General features: G+C 37.0%; 1 protein-coding gene across 1 annotated transcript in view; it reads right to left on the bottom strand.

Annotated features, from left to right (window-relative positions):
• PREX2 (phosphatidylinositol-3,4,5-trisphosphate dependent Rac exchange factor 2) overlaps positions 1-18,096 on the bottom strand; it is a 466,421-nt gene that overhangs the window by 310,751 nt on the left and 137,574 nt on the right. Inside the window, exons 2-6 of the mRNA XM_007947357.2 lie at positions 16,768-16,839; positions 15,118-15,240; positions 12,857-12,961; positions 6,762-6,863; positions 4,034-4,195 (exon numbers count right to left, since the gene is read on the bottom strand). Of these exons, the coding sequence (XP_007945548.1) occupies positions 4,034-4,195; positions 6,762-6,863; positions 12,857-12,961; positions 15,118-15,240; positions 16,768-16,839 (564 nt within the window). The remainder of the gene's footprint in view (positions 1-4,033; positions 4,196-6,761; positions 6,864-12,856; positions 12,962-15,117; positions 15,241-16,767; positions 16,840-18,096) is intronic.

Consider the following 18,096-nt stretch of genomic DNA (forward strand, 5'->3'; position numbering starts at 1 on the left):
AAGTGCCTTAGCCACTATGCTACCAGAGCTCCTATATATATATATATATATATATATATATATATATATACATACATACATACATATATGTGTGTGTATGTGTGTGTATGCATTTTTCCATTATTGACATGGATAGGTTCCAAAAACCAGGCTGTTACATGAAAATCAGCATTATGTGAAAATGAAGGATGATCATATCAGATCACAAAATGGAGGATGACTACATAATTACTTAACTGTGAAATTACATCATTACATAACTGCAAAGGCACATCATTTCATAACAGCCCAACCACTGAGAATCACGGCCCAACCAAGCTGACACATAACGTTAACCATCACAAACAGTTACTTTGCCTCACACCTCAGAATTCATTACTGCCAGGTGTTTGCTGTTAAGGCACAAAATACATGGATAGTAGATTTTTTTTTTTTTTTTTTTACTATTTTCACAAATGCAAAATGTCAGATAATGAGATATTTGGTAAGTGAAGAGTCAGTGTACTATGTAAGTAATATCAATAGATTTTAAAGAATCTTTCATTTCTGCAGCAGACCCAATTTTCAACATATGTCATTGCTATTGTTGTTGTTAGCTGCCATTGAATCAGCTCAGACTCATAGCAACCCTATGGGCAAAAGAACAAAACACTGCCCAGTCCTATGCCATCCTTACAATCTTTGCTGTGCTTGACTCCATCGCTGCAGCCACTCCGTCAATCCACCTTGTTGAGGGTCTTCCCTTTTTTCCTGACCTTTCACTTTACCAAGTGTGATATCCTTCTCCAAAGAATGGTCCCATCTGACAATGTGACCAAAGTAGGTAAGATGAAGTCTAGCCATTCTCACTTCCAAGGAGCAATCCTGCTGCACTTCTTCCAGGACAAATTTATTCTTTCTCTGGCATCATATTTTCAGTATTCTTCACCTGCACCACAATTTAAAGGCACCAACTCTTCTTCAGTCTTTCTTATTCCTTGGCTAGCTTTCACATGCATATGAGGCTATTGAAAATACTATGGCTTGGGTCAGGTGTACCTTTGTTTTCAAAGTGATATCTTTGGTTCTTAACACTTTGAAGAGGTCTTTTGCAGCATATTTGCCCAGTGCAATATGTCATCTGATTTTTTGACTGCTGCTTCCATGATCTTTGATTGTTTACCCAAGTGAAATGAAATCTCTGACAACCTCAATCTTTTCTCCATTTACCATGATGTTACTTATTGTTCGAATTTTGAGGATTTTTGTTTTCTTAAGAGTAATCTATACTGAAGACTGTAGTCTTTGACCTTCATCACTAAGTGCTTTAAGTCTTCTTTGCTTTTAGCAAACAAGGTTGTGTCATCTGCATATTGCAGGTTGTTAATGAGTCTTCCTCCAATCCTGATGCTGCATTCTTTAGTCCAGATTCTTAGATTATTTTCTTAGCATACAGATTGAATAAGTATGGTGAAAGAATGCAACCCTGATGCACACCCTTCATGATTTTAAACTGTACAATATCCAATCATTCTGTGTGAATGACAGCCTCTTGGTCTATGTACAGTTTCTTCATGAGTACAGTTAAGTGTTCTGGAATTCCCAATCTTTGCGATGTTATTCATAATTTGTTATGCTCCACACAGTTGAATGCCTTTTCGTATTCAATAAAACACAGGTAAACATCTTTCTGTTATTCTTTGCTTTTATCCAAGATCCATCTGACATCAGCAATGGCATCCCTCATTCCATGTCATCTTCTGAAACTGGCTTGCATTTGTGGAAGTTCCCAGTCAATAGACTGCAGCAACCATTTTTGACATATCTTCAGCGAAATTCTACCTGCATGTGATATTAATGATATTGTTCAATAATTTCCACATTCTGTTGGATCACCTTTCTTTGGAATGGCACAAATAGTGATCTCTTACAGTCAGTTGGCCAGGTAGTTGTCTTCTAAATTTCTTGGCATAAATGAGAGAGCACTTCCAGCACTGTATCCATTTGTTGAAACATCTCAATCGGTATAACAACAGTGCCTGAGCCTTATTTTTCACCAATTCCTTCAGTGCAACTTGGACTTTTTCTTTCAATACCATTGGTTCTTTATCATATGCTACCTCCTGAAATGTGTGAATGTTGACCAATTATTTTTGGTATAGTAACTTGGTATACAGCTTCTATCTTCTTTTGACGCCTCCTGCATCATTCAACATTTTGCCATAAAATCTTTTAAGACATACACCAGGAATATACAAAATTGTGAGATTCCATTTCCGTAGAGTTCCAAAAACAGTCTTTTGAAGTTTTTGTTCTAGTAAAAGGCTTGGCAGAATTCACTGACAAATCCAGCAGTTTAAAGCAAGTCTTGTTTTCTTCCAATTTCTGAGTGACAACAGAACTGCAAAAGCAAACCTTACTCCATTTTTCTCATCACAGCAGGACAACTCCTCCCCGGGAATGGTTGAATCAACTGCAAAACACACAACCATTTTAGCTGGTTGAAAGTGGTAGCATTCATGTTGAAATGTGAGGTCACCAAGGACACTTGAAAGAGAATAATGCAAGATGAAAAGGAAGCTAAGTCAAACCCCAGTTAGCATTTTAAAATATTCATAATGGAGACTGGACAAAAGGAGAATTCTCTCAAGTCAATATTTAAAGTTTCTTTGCAACACTGGGTGGACATAATTTTAAGTCTGAATGGAAACCAGTAATTTGAAGATAAGAAACAAATGAGTACACTAAAATATACTAAAGAAAAAAGCAATCCACGTGGATTCATAAGATAACAGTATTTGTTTGGGAGCACTTTAAATTTTCTATACACTTTAAAAATATATATCTTATTTTCTTATTTTATAACCAGAAAAATTTATCCTAGTCCATGTTGTTGTGAGCTGCCTTAAAGTTGGCTCCCAACTTATGGTGACCCCAAACACAACAGAACTAAATGCTGCCTAGGCCTGCACCATCCTTATGATTGGTTGTAGATTGGACCCTTGTGATCCATAGAGTTTTCATTAGCTGATTTTTGGAAGTAGATCTCCAGGCCTTTCTTCCTAGTCTGTCTTAGTCTGAGACCTCCACTGAGACATGTTCAACATCACAGCACCTTGCAAATTGGCAGACAGGTGGTGGTGACAGATGCAATGGGTGCACTGACCAATAATCAAACCTATATCTCCCACACGGAAGGCACTAATTCTATCAGTGAACCACCACTGCTCCTAATCCTAGTCCATACCTCATGTTAATTTAATAAGGCAATTTAATGACAGAAGTTGAATTTATTCTTCGCATAGCACTAAAGTAAATAGGACTCCAACTCTATGAAGTAACTGGGATTCCGTTACCACAGCTGAGAACATCTTACAGGTTCTGAGTATCACTGCTCATTTGCATTTTCATTATTTTTTAAAATCTTCTCTAACAATGAAACCATCAAAATTTTCAACTTGAATTGACCTTAAAAATCATTCGTACCCAGTTCTTTAACTTTAAAAATGAAGAAATCAAAACTCAGAGTGGTTAAGCAGACTTAAAATGAAATTCAGCATCAAGCACCTAATTCAGAGAGTGAAAATAATAACATCACAGCCCACCTATGGAGCCTTACTTTACTCACTTTACTTTCTCCAAGATTCAGGCTATCTAATCATCAAAGTTAAGCCAGGAAAAAGAATAATCATGATGAACAAAAAATGAAATATCAAAGCTTAGAGCCCACTCACTATTGATGGGCTCCATCACAACCTCTCAGGTAGAGGTAAATGCTGATTAATTCTGAAATGTACATGTGGAAATTATTGATTTGGCAAATATTTCCTTATGTATATTTTCACCACAATAATAAAAAGAAAAAAAATTGCTATTAATTGCCATCATAAAGTTATTTAAAAATAATAATAAGGGTTTGCATTTCTCAGAATTGATCTAACCTTCTAGCATTATCTAGGAAAATGATCATCCAATCCAATCCCCATAATTCTGCACATAGCCTAGGACATCACAAAGCTATTTTTAGCTCAATTGTTCAGTAAAGTAAATGTACCTCCCAGCCTTCAATGTGAGACTGCCATTCCTCTAAAACTTCTAATTTTTCCATCTGTCTCTTGGCCTCGTTTATGTTGGAGCAGACAGCTTTCATGGCTTGGAGGGCTTCCATCACTGCGGCATAGTCACTGTGTTTCCTTGGAGTCCGCTTCAACAACTCCTGTTTACACACAGAAAAACAAACAGATTGCCCTTTGATCTTCAGCTTTCTGGTACAGCAGGTTCAGACTGACCAGGAAATGAAAACTGCAAAGATCATGAGAACCACTTCCACAAGTGACATCACAAACTCCACCAAGATTAAGATCAAAACCAAAAGGCTGAATCAATGAGTGAAGTGTTACCCTGATGTACATTTTGTAGTTACTTTAATTTTTCCCCTCAAAATTATTTTGTATTTAAAAACTAAGTTAGATTTTACCTTACAAATCCTTAAATATCTCACCAGTAGCATGTAAATTTTTTAAAAGCATGACCTTCTCTCTAACAGAGCACATATTTATTACATGTTAATTTCATATCCCTAGAGATTCTAATAGAGTAATAGATCTTTACATAAATATGCCCTATAATATCAAAAATAATTTAAGTACCTTATTTTCTAAATATTTTTGAGAACCTGTAGAAATGTAATGAAAGCCAAAATTTTGAAGTAATACATTAGAGCAAAATAAAAAAATTATAAACTCCACAATACTCTATCAGCAAAGGAGCAATATATGATGTTTTCTTCAATAATTCAGATTCATTCTCTGTGATGAATGAATGAACTGTCATGCACCCTTCAATAGCCTTCTTTTGGGTTTTTTTTTGGGGGGGTGGCTTTATGTATTTTTTTCCATTCAGGATACTAGAATTTTAAACATATTAAAATGAAATGTCATGCTACTTGTTACTTACAAGCACAAAATTAAACATCTTCACCTGCTGTCTAGACAGTTGTGACCACATTGCTTCATAATTAGTCATTCATTTCTTTATTACAGTTGCCATCTTCATGTAACTAACATAATTACAGAAAATCTGAGGTAATTCTTCAAAAGAATTTTCTTAATTCTCTACTACAGTGGAAGAAAATGCAGTAACTATCCTTTCTTGAGCTCTGTTATTGTTGAAAATTCTGCCATAAACTCTGAACAGTCAATACGTTCACACACTGTTCTACAGAGCTAACATATATACATGCCAAAAATACAGTATATCACTTCCAACACAGGTTTTAGAAACGTATGCTGGATCACTAATTCATAAAAAAGAAATGTGGACTCCCCAAGAAGTCTAAAGACAAGAGGCATTTGCAAATTATGTGAAGTGGTCAACTCAGCTGGCACACCATGATGTAGGCCCTAGGGATTGTGCCCAGTGAGTATCTGTGGAGTTGGGATATGAATTTGGATTGCAGGAAATAGTAAGAGAAACTTGTAAGTAATTATCTTTGGACAGTTACTTTTTATGTAACATGTACTGATTGGACAATCCAATAATTTCAAGTTCCACAAATAATTTCAAGTGTTTTATTAGTTCTACCATACCACATTTTACCATTATTTTATCAATAATGATTTAAGAACCAGGCTCTGAAATAATGTAAATTTGGCTTTAAGAAGTGTGGTGGTTATGTTTGTGTGCCAACTTGTCTGGGCCTGGTTGATTGGCTGGGCAGCTGGTGGTAGTTATTCCCCATGATAAGACTGGCAATCAACTCCATGGTGGGATCTACCACAAGCAGCTGAGTAGCTGCCTTTGGGATGTGGTCTGCTTACTGTCTATAAGGAAAAGCCTTGGGAAATATCTCTAGCTCTGGTAGCATAGTGGCTAAGACACTTGCCTGCTAACCAGACGGCTGGCGGTTCAAACCCACCAGCCACTCCTCGGAAGGAAGGTTGGGCAATCCTACTTCCGTAGTGATACTGCCTCGGAAACCCAAGGAGGGGTCGCTATGAGTTGGGGCCGACTCGACGGCACATAACAACAACAACATGGCATGCTTGGACCCTGCATGTAGCCGCATCATTGCTCAGCAGCCTGCTATGCTCTGCCAACCCTGGGATTTACAATGGACTTAAGATAATGGCCTGCCTTGTGGTTTGATAACATCGGGACTGTGCCTTTTTATTCGTCAACCTTGGGCTTCTCAGCCTAAGCAGCCAGCAGCTGTCTGAGTAAAGAAACATCTCTAGCTTCAGTGGGCCAGGAGCAGGAGGCAGAGCTGGACCCCAAGGTTGAGGGGCTTTCACCCAGCCCCTAGAGCCTGGCACTTTGAACATGGACTTAAAGCTTCCAAATTGTAAGAATAAACTCCTATTTGTTAAGGTCATCCCATTTGTAGTATATATTCTTGTCAGAGCAGCACTAGATAACCAGAACATGAAGTCACTAAGGTTAGAAGAAATTTAAAAATATAACTAACAGCCCTATAGAAAAGGAGCAGTAAAACTGGTTATAAAGTACTTAATGGAATCTATCTTAAAGGGACCATCTGAAACTAATGCATTTACTCTAAATGAAATTCAAGCAAGCGTATTCTCTACAAAGAACACTCTTTTCCATAAGATTTGTTGTCTATTCCACATATAAACTGAGTCACAAAATAGTCATTTTTCTAATAACATGATCTGCTTTTTCCTTAAATGTCAGGATGTTAACATGAGAATTTAAAGTAAGATCATCAGAAAAAATATTGAGGTACTAAACAAAGGCAACAATAAAGCAAATACATAAATTACCTTCAAAAGGAGAGGGTACTTGCATATTCTCTGTATTGGTGTTACTAAATATCCTTCCAGGGGAACATCTGTGTTCTTCCGGCCTCCAAGTAGCATGCAGTTCTAAGTGAAAACAAACATGTTTAATTATATTTTTTAAAACTTAAAGCTATGAAACTTTGTTCTACCATAAATTCTCTGCTTAAAAACTTATGAAAGCACATCTTTTTATATAGCTCTTTTTTTCTTAGAAGAGTATATTCAGTCACAAATAACATTTACAGAGTGAGAAAGAATGCTTTTACCTTTCATGTTAGTTACAGAGACTAAAATGTTTTCAAATCCACAAAAGTTTGAAGCTATGCCTTAAAAATTAATCTTAAAATTAATACATAAATTTTCTAAATTTGAAGCCTGCTAGAGATAGAGGAATGAATAAGTAGATAGATGAATGGAAGGATGATAGACAGATAGATGGGTAGGTGGGTGGGTGGGTGGATGGATAGATAGATAATTACAAAGAAAGATAGATAGACAGATCTTTCTTCTTTCTTTGTACTGTCGTAGAGTCAGATCCAACTCATAGCGATCACTCCTTGGGTTGCCGAAGTTATATCACTACAGAAGTAGATTGCTCAACCTTCCTTCCAAGGAGTGGCTGGTGGGTTTGAACTGCCAGTCTTCTGGTTAGCAGTCAAACGCCTTAGGCACTATGCCACCAGAGCTCTCTAGATAGATAGATAGATCCCATGTATAAAGGGAAATAGCATGATTTTATAGAAGAAAAAATATAAAGATTCTAACCCAGGCTTTGTCACTCATTTCAGAATTCCAATTTTCCTCTCTGTAAAACTGACAGGTTTTACCCAGTGATCTCCAAGCCACGTTTAGCTATAACAGTTCATCAATGACACTGACAAGCTAGTGCCCACAATTCTGCCAGCCTAATGTTGTCATCCCAATTGGGATAAATGACAGACTGGCAGATTAGCCAAAATTTTAACAAGAATAACATGGAGAGCCTGGAATTAGAGAAAATCTTCACTTATGCCTGGCTGACCGGGAGGCTGTACATACATGCAGGGAAGACCAGAGAAGACACCAAGGAATGAGAAATGTAGATCAGACTTGAAAACGCTTGGCCTTCAAATGTGCCTCACACTCACACAGAGACCCATGAACAAGACAGAAGGCAATATTAAGAGTACAGCTTCTGACAAATCATTGACTGACCACTAAGCTAAGCAGTTGCATGGGGGAACCACACAAATCTAGTTAAATTATACAAAAATTAACAAAGAAATTTTACAAAATCTGAACAGAGATATCAGCAGCAGCACACCATAAGAGAGACTCCAGATTCTGGAGTGGCACAAATTCTTTATACTCAACTGGTAACCAAAATGTTGGCAGTTCAAACCCACCCAGTGGCATCACAGAAAAATCAGGCTTGACAATCTGCTTCTGTAAAGATTACAGCCAAGAAAACTCTATGGAGCAGTCTACTCTGTAATACATGGGGTCTCCAAAGTCACAAACCAACAATAAATGCACAATCAATGAAAGATCCTGTAGATTGTCCAGGTATATTATTAAAATGAAACAAACAAAAAAAGGAATAATGACCAACCTCAAGGAGAAAACATTAGAATACAGAGTTGCTACAATATATTATTTAATTTGTCCAGCTTTCGGTAAAATAAATGGTGAGATATGTAAAGAACTAAGAAAGCACGATGCATATACAGTCAAGAGAAACTAACTTTGAGTACACCAGATGTTGTTTAAAGACTTAAAGGACCATTTGCTAATATTAGATAAACAAACAGAAAATCTCTGAGGAGTGCTGTTCTAGGCCAAGATCACATGTGTGATCTTTCAGGTCAAACCATAGGCAATCACAAGGCTTTGCCTGGCAGACCTCATGAGGGGAACTGCCCTCAATACACAACCAGTCTTCTGGAGAGAGAGACTGTCAAGGTCTCAGCCTAGCCCCCAACCCCTCACACCTAGAGTGCAATTCTTATACATATATCTGCATTTCCAGCCCAGGTACCTCCATTCAGAGGCCTCCTTATTGAGGAGCCCTGGTTGAGACATTTTTCCTCACTTTCACTCAGTACCTTCACTCCTAGCTCTTTGTCTCTTTCTTACACCAACCTGTAGTTTGGTGCTATCGACTCGGTTCCAATTCTTAGTGACCACATGTACAACAGAACAAAACACTGCCCAATTCTGCCTTACTCTCATGATCATTGCTATGTTTGAGTCCAATGTTGCAGCAACTATGTCAATCCATTTCACTGGGGGTCTTCCTCTTCTTCATTCACCCTCTACTTTACCAGACATGACGTCCTTCTCCAGTGACTAGTGCCTCCTGATAAGAAATCCAAAGTATGTAAAATAAAGTCTTGTCATCCCTGTTTCTAAAGAGCAAACCAGTTGTACTACTTCTAAGCAGATTTGTTCATTCTTCTGACAGTCCATGATATATTCAATACTCTTCACCAACAGAATTCAAAGGCATCAATTTTTCTTCAGTCTTCGTATTCATAGTTCAGCTTTCATGTGCATATGAGGCAAGTGAAAATACCATCTTTGAGTCAGGAGAACTTAGTCTTCAAAGTGACCCCAAGCCACTGTCAGTGATTTGATTCTGACTCATAGAAACCCTACAGGCTGAGTAGAACTGTGCCATAGAGTTTCCAAGGCTGTGAATCTTTACACAACCAGACTTCCTTGTCTTTCTCCCATGGAGCAGATTGAGGGTTTAAACCTCTGACTTTTTGGTTAGCAGCCAAATGCTTTAACCACTGTGCCACCAAAGCATATTTTTTCAAAGGAGCTTATTGGTCCATTTATTTGGACCAGTTAGTCCAGGACTTTGTTTTCTTTATGTTAAGTTGTAATCCATACTGAAAGCTGTAGTCTTTGATCTTCATCATTAAGCACTTCAAGCCCCTTTCACTTTCAGCAAGAAAGGTTGTATCATCTGTGTATCACAAGTTCTTGATGAGTCTTCCTCCAATCCTGATGCCACATTCCTCTTCAGATAGTCCAGTTGTTCAGATTATTTGCTCAGCATACAAATTGAATAAGTATGGTGAAAGGACACAACCCTGACGCACACCTTTCTTGATTTTCAACTACACAGTATCCTCTTGTTCCATTCAAACCACTGCTTCTTGGTCCATGTACAGGTTGTACATGAGCACAATTAAGCATTCTGGATTTCCCATTTATCTGAATGTTATCGATAATTTGTTTTGATCCACGCAATTGAATGCTTTTCTGTAGTCAATAAAGCAGAGGTAAACATCTTTATAGTAGTCTTACTTTCAGCCATGATCCGTTTGACATCAGCAATGATATCCCTTGTTCCACACCCTTTTCTGAATCCAGCTTAAATTTCTGGCAGTTCCCTGTTGATGTACTGCTGCAACCATTTTATAATTACTTTCAATTAAATTTTATTTGCATGTCATATTAATGATATTGTTTGAGAATTTCTGCATTCTGTTAGATCACCTTTCTTTGCAATGGGCACCAATATGGATCTCTTAGAATCAGTTGGCCAGGTAGCTATCATTCACATATCCTGGCATAGATGAATGAGCACTTCCAGCACTGTATCTGTTTGTTGAAACATTTCTATTTGTATTCTGTCAATTCCTGGAGCCTTGTTTTTTGCCAGTGCCTTCAGTGCAGCTTGGATTTCTTCCCTCAATACCACCAGTTCTTGATCATATTCTACCTCCTATGGCTGAATGTTGACCATTTCTTTTTGGTACAAGGACTCTCTGTATCCTTTCATATTCTTCTGATTCTTCATGCATTGTGCAAAAAAGTAGACCTGACAAAAGTTGTGTGATAGATATATTTACAACAACCATAAAAGAAAAGGAAAAAAAAATGCTGCTGAAACTGCTTATGTAAAATAAAACACTTTATAGGCTTTAGTTCCTTAGATTAGAAGTTTAGAGTCATGGCTTCATGGGACATCCAAGTTAAATGGCCTAATAATGTGTTCAGTTCTTCTGTTCTACTTTTCGGTTCATAGAGTAGTGTCTAGGGTCTTAAAAGCTTGCAAGTGGCCATCAAATGTATAACAATTGTTGTCTATTCACCTGGACCAACAGAGGAAAAAGGCAGGAAAGAGGCAGAAATAAAAGGAGGAAATGGAATGTGTTGTTAATTGCCTCCATGAAAAACTGCCTCATTTGCTATAAGACCAGGAAAACTGGACAGTGCCCAGCTACCATTACTGAACATTTCTGTCAAAGATTCTATAGAAGAATCCTGATCAAATGGACGAAAATGCAGAACTGACTCTCAAATTCTCATGGAACCCATACACACATGGAGGCTGGATAAACCCCTGAAACTATCACTCTTAGATAATGTTTTAGCCTTAAACCTTAAATCAAAAATGTCCCCTGAACTCTTCTTAAAACCAAACAACAGTTTAGTTTAACTAGTAAAGAGTGTCTGCCTTGAGCACTGTGTTCCTTTAAGATCTACATATATGGCGTCAAACTGATAGCAGCAAGTGGAAAGATTATATAGGAAACTTAAGGGGCAATGAGTTTATGTTAATGGGGGATGAACAACTTGGAAAAGGAGGATGAGAATGGTTACTCAACTCAAAGAATGTTAACAATGTCACTGCATTGCATATGTAGAAATTGTTGAATTGGTGTATGTTCTGCTTTGTATATTCTCAACAACAAAAGTAAAATCAATTATTTAAGAAAAAGTGTTTTAGAGACTGATAATACTAAATGTTCTCAAAGATACAGAGAAATGGGAATTCTCATATATTTCTGGTAGATATGGCATAACCACATTGGCAAACCATTTTGTGGTTTCTTAATAAGCTAAACATAAATTCACAATATGATCCATCAATTCTACTCTTAGTATCTACCCAAGAGAAATCAAAATATATGTCCACACAAAGACTTAGACAGACTTAGACATAGCGGCATGATGTATTTATAACAGCCAAAGTATTGCCTATTATAAATGTTCATTTACAGCAAATAGATACAGAAAATGTGGTATACCCATAGGCTGGAATACCAGTAAGCAATGAAAAGGAAAGGAATGTTGATTGATACATGCTACAACCAGGATGAACCTTAAAAATATTTTACTAAGCAAAAGAAACCAGGTACAAAAGATTACATTGTATGGTTCTATTTATATGAAATTTCCAGAAAAGGCAAATCTATAGAGATAGACAGCAGATCAGTATTTAAATGGAGCTAAAGGTGGGAGCAAAGATTGAATGTAAGCAGGCAATGAAGAAATGTTTGGGGGTGATAGATACCTTCCAAAACTCCATGGTAGTTCCATAACACCATAATTTGCTAAATATCATTAAATTATACACTTACAATGTGGCCCTCAGTGGCAATTAGATTGTCCAAGTAACTGCCAAAATGTTTGCTTATTGGCACTATCCTAAATAAATTAAATATGCATTCTTGCTCTTTTTATGAAAACTGACCAAGGAATGTATGTAGGAGGTCAATCATTAAATTTCCTTTTCTACCACATCCAATAGGTGCCCTGGTAGTATAGTGGCTAAGACACTTGACTGCCAACCAGAAGGCTGGTGATTCAAACCCACCAGCCACTCCTTGAAGGGAAGATGGGGCAATCTACTTCCGTAGTGATACTGCCTCAGAAACCCAAGGAGGGGTCGCTATGAGTCGAGTCCGACTCAACAGCACATAACAACAATATCAACAACACCCAGTATTTACTTCCTTCCTATTACTACACTACTTATAGTTATCATCACAGAAATAAACGAAACCTAGGGATTTGGGGAATATAAAACAATGATGAACTCTGATATAAGTGTTTTTTCTCACTAGCAAACTTGTGGGGTCTCCCAAAGAATACATAATCAATCAGGAGAGGGCATTATCAGAGTTTCCCTGTATGCAAGCTTATCCCAACGTTTATCCAAGGACTCTAGGTTCCTAGCCTGACTATACTAAAAAAAAGTTGTCTATAGACTCTTATGCAATACTGATGCTATTCCCTGACTCTTACTGAGTCTATCTAAAAAAACAGCCTAAGATAATGCATAATGATATACTTACCAAAAGAAATGTCCGAATGGTTCTTATTTTGTTAAGTTCAAAAAGCAATTTTTGTGCCTTCTCATGGTTGCTACAATATTCATCATAGATACGAAACTTGTCTTTCTGTGAATTCAAATAATAAGAAAATATCATCATGCTATTAGAATTGGAGATAGACTTATAGTTATACTCCAATATGATGCAGGGATTAATAGATACATGAACCAAAAGGTAGTTACACACAGAGAATACCTAGCTTTGCCAGAAAGATTCAGATACAGCTTTAAAAATCTGAGAAAGGTCCATGAAAATGAATCCATGATTTGTAGGCAAGAGAAGGAAGAGAGTCATTTTAGGTCGAAGGAAAACATTAGCCAGATCATATCAGAATGGAAGAATATAGTACTATAGAATTATATAAAAAGCTGGACAATTAGGTTTAAGGGGGACATGGACAAACTGGAAACTATCCAGAAACAAATGACAAAGACAATAATAAATCTTGAACACACTAGAAATGAGAGACCATTTCAGAAAGAGATATGTTACCATACAAAAGTCAGGAAATGGTAGCTACCTTCAAATAGTTGCCATATTGAAAAGAACTTACAATTCTACATAGCTCCAAAACACAAAACTAGGACCACTAGGTGGAAATTTCAAGTTAAATGATGGACAGATTTGGGATCAATATAAAGCTCTTATCTAACAATAAGAGCTATCACTAAAAGTGATCAAGGAGAAACAAATTAAACATCTTTCATAAATGATATAAAGGAGATTATTTCAAAAAGACATTTCACTATTGTGATCTCTAAATTCCCTTCTACTTGCTTCAAAGAGGAGATGATCAATAGCTATCAAAGCAGTACCAACAAAAAGAGGAAGACACAAAAAAAGTATTGATTAACTATTAGAACAAAGTGTATCCTTTGAAATTTCAAAGACATGCCTTTAGAAAAATTACGTGCTATTTTAGATAGCCTGTAGATAATATTTTGAGTCACTTATTTCAAAAGACAGTATGAACCAGAATAAAATAAACTTCAGAAATAGTTCAGCTAAATTCATGGATGATAGACTCATAATGTGCTACTGAGGAAACAGATATCAGGGTGCAAGAGTCCCATGTGCAGCCTCAACATTAAGACAGTAACTACTCCAACTGGCAGAAGATTTCAACTCTTATAAAAAGGAACAGACTCCAGTAAGTGGACACAAACATGCCTGGCCTCCAGCTGTGCCCAAGAAAAGCACAGCTTGACCTTCCTACACCCCAGGAGGTTGTACCTTTAATGTAATTACCTTTAGGGAATATTTTCCAACTAAAAAAATAACATATACAGAATCTGCTCACTAGTTACAGAAATATGACCATCTTCATAAAAGACTAAGTGAAAAATAAAAATAAACAAAAATTGATTTCTATGACAGTATGCTGTTGCACATTTTTAAATAGAATGTTAATTATGTAGCAGTTGGATAAATGCATGTAGATTGGTACCCTGAAGACTAGCATTCATGCAGTAGTAGTATCAATAGCAGCACTCTTGCATTCTTTTTTTTTTTTTTTTTTGGTATGAATGCCCTTTAGTTCTGAAAACAATTTTTACTTAACAGGTGGCTTTTTACTTGCATTTATTTTGATTACATAAATAAATTCAGCTATCATGTAAAAAGACATGAAAATGGTCACAAATGTAGATTCTAGTCAAATGACATCTGAAAGGTGTACTGGCTGGCTATTCTGCACTACTCAGTACAGCCTTCTGAGGAGCCATCTCCTCCTTAAGAGAAATTCAGAGGCAGGCAGATAAGTACCTAGAGTCACTCAGTTTGCTCACCTCCAGGTTTGTCACAAGTAGTTTAACAAGGAGACGTTCCAATAAAAGACTCATTGTGTCATTATAAGAGCAAGGATTTTCTGCCTTAAGACTAAAGTGTTCTATGTTTGAAGGGAACATATGGATATTTATCCATTAATTATAAACAGCCTGAATGTCCATTAGAATTCAAACTTACATAGGATGTGAACGACTAACTGGTTGGGAGAAAGAAAAGGCTGTTTATTTTCCAATGAATAAAACAGATGATATGAGGCACTCTCCCCTTTTCTGGCTCTAAATGGAAGACTCCATTGGCCTTAAAAGACCCCAAACCTTTTAGTTTGTGTCAAGTTTTACTTCTAGCACTTAATCTATACATACTACCATGCCAAAAGCTAATCCTTAAAATATAGGAGGAAAGAGCTTTAAAATAAACATAGAAATTTATCCTACAAAGTGTAGAAAGCAGGTTCCCACTTCTTGTTGAGCATTGGGTTCAGGATGCAAGCATTCTTCGATAACTTTTAAAAATTCTTTATGTACTGCAAGGATGTCTTCAATGTTTGAGAAGAGCATCTGTAAATAAACATGTGTAAGTAAGTACTGTAGTAAAGTAAATTAAAAAAAAAAAAAAGAGAGAGAGAGAAATGGAAATCAAGGAGAGTATGGTATTATCCCTCACAGCTGAAAACCTCCGTGGTTAAACTACCAATTGCCACAGAGCACATTCTGACTCAGAACGACGCAGTGTGTTCAGAGTAGAACTGTGCTCCACAGGGTCTTCAATAGCAGACTTTTTGGAAGAAGACCATAGACCTTTCTTCCAGCGTACATCTGGGTGAACTTGAACCTCCAACATTTCACTTAGCAGTGAAGCATGTTAACTATTCATACCACCCAAGCACTACCCATGGTTAACTACCCACATCCATTCCACCCTCCCATATTATTGCATATACCTTCCACTCCCACAAAATTCTAGGAAACCAGCCTTCAGAGCAACCCCCACTGGCAGAAACCAAGCATAGTCCCACCCACTAAGAAGGGCTACAAGTAAGACAGTGTAGACATATTTGATGGCAGGCTTTTTGGGAAAAGGCTTCTTTGCTTTTAAGAAGGGCACCTTAAAAAGAACAATCTTTTTCTTCCTTTGGAAGATGCCATATGTGGAAGTAAAGCCAAGACACTTACAAAAGTCATTGTTTAGACCTGGGAGAAACCAGTACAGCAATGAAGCTGATACCTGGATGCTGGAATGAAGAGCTGGAGGGAACCTAGCAACCATGGAAACGTCACTGAGTACTTTCTTTTCTGTCTGGAGTTCCTAATATGTGAGCTAAAGTATCTTTAAGTCCGTTTGAGTAATACATTTCTTTTGCTTGCAACCAAAAATCATAACTAAAAAATTCTCATGGTAAGAGAATTTGAAGGCTATGTGTTTAACTGATGGGGAAACAGAAATAGCATTCCCTATCAAAATCTACAACTCTTAAAAATACTCTTATTTTTCTTAAAATAAAACAGTAACTTAGTATGCTAAATAAATATCAATGATAATTTTTACCCCTAGGATGAGTAATAATGACTATAGTACCAAGTTTTCACCTACTGTGGCTTAACATCTCACAAATTTCCTTGCCTGCAATTTAAAAGAAGTGCTTATACATGTGTTTCTTAGTTGAAGCTCTTATGTGGACTTCTCTTTCTGCACTAGTGGACCATCCAGATCCATTGTTCTCCCGTGATGGCAGAGATTGGAACTCTTGTTTGCCCACATCCTGCCTTCCTCCTTTGCCTCCAGCAATCTTTTGTACACATTGACCCGCTCCCTCCCTCCTCGTAGACATTAAGTTTCTAAATCTCAGGTTTATTTTTCTTCCTTTTTACAAACATTACCAAAGCTTCACAACAAAATATTCATATCTCTTCTGTGTCATCCTATTAACCTCTTGTTTCTTTCCCCAAACACTATTGCCCTTCTTCTAACTGTCACCAACACAAGTGACTGAAGACAAATTTAAATGTTTTAAAGTAACATCCTACAGTAAAATTTTATCTAAAGGGACCTTGTGCTTGGGTCAAGGGCCAATTGTACTTCCTCACCTTCACTGTTTCTTCTGTTACATTTTTGTCAGCTTTGGATGCAGCACACTGGTTCATTCGGTGTAAAAATGCCTGCATGAAACAAGAAAAGGTATTATGAAAGTAACATCATTTAAAAAAATGATTAGATACTGATCAGAAATAATTTTTTTACAAGAAAATTTTCAAAACCCAGTTGTTGAATATTTGATATAATCTGTTACAAAAGGTGAAAGCTTTATTGCTGCTCCTACCTAGGAATTATATAATTCTTTTATAGTGTTTTAGAGCAGGGCCAAAGGTGATCAAGTATCTATGAATAAATTTACCCACCAGGGTCTCAAAATAAGTGGCAAAAATCTACTTCTAAGAAAAACTTCTAAGGCTCAGAAAGCAAAAAAAGACCAAAACATAATTTTTTTAAATGGCATTTCTAATGAAAAAACAATGGAATTGGATTGAATTCCTTAAGACTATTACAACAGAGAGAGACTCTGTGTGTATGTGTTCTGTGACTGTCAATAATTATTTCCAGGACTGGCACTTCAAGAAGGAATAAGAGAATTTTTAGCAAGCCAGAATTTGTAGTTCAGGGGTCAGGTCATATCCCTTCATATTCTATAGTAGGCAAATAAACTCATCAGTATTGCTAAGACTTGGACCCAGCCTGATGGTCATTAAGTTTTGACTGCTAACTAATGAAGCTTTCTAGTCAACTGGGACTCGTGTTGACTCCATTTGTGTCAGAGTAAAACTGTGCTCCACAGGGTTTTCAGGGCTGATTTTTCAGAAATAGATCATTAGGTATTTCTTCCAAGGCACCTCTGGGTAGACTCAAACCTCCAACTTTTTAGTTAACAGCCGAGAGTATTAACCATTTGCACCACCCAGGGACTCCAATGGCTACATAAATTCTTATTATTGCAAGATAATGAATTATTTATATTAGGCCTTAAAAACTAAAATTTAGACAGAAAGGAGAAGGGGCTTCCCATCTGGCAAATTTGATTTGTGTCCTCTGAGACATTGTCCATCAACTCCCTTGTCTGCCTTAAGGAGTTTTCTTACTATCTGCAAAGGCAGAATACGACTTCAAAGCCTACAAACTCCCTGGACATCTCTAGGGAACATCTGGATACTACATCAAATGAAAATTAAGATAATATATATTGTTGTTATGTGCCATCAAGTCTGCCAGACTCACAACAACCCCTCCCTGGGTTCCCGAGGTGGTATCACTACAGAAGTAGATTGCCCAACCTTCCTTTCGAGGAGTGGCTGGTGGGTTTGAACTGCCAGCCTTCTGGTTAGCAGTCAAGTGCCTTAGTTACTACGCTACCAGAGCTCCTA

The sequence above is a fragment of the Orycteropus afer genome, unplaced genomic scaffold (genome assembly GCF_000298275.1).
Source record: "Orycteropus afer afer isolate SDZICR_OR568_19922 unplaced genomic scaffold, OryAfe1.0 scaffold00181, whole genome shotgun sequence".
Classification (NCBI taxonomy): Eukaryota; Metazoa; Chordata; class Mammalia; order Tubulidentata; family Orycteropodidae; genus Orycteropus; species Orycteropus afer.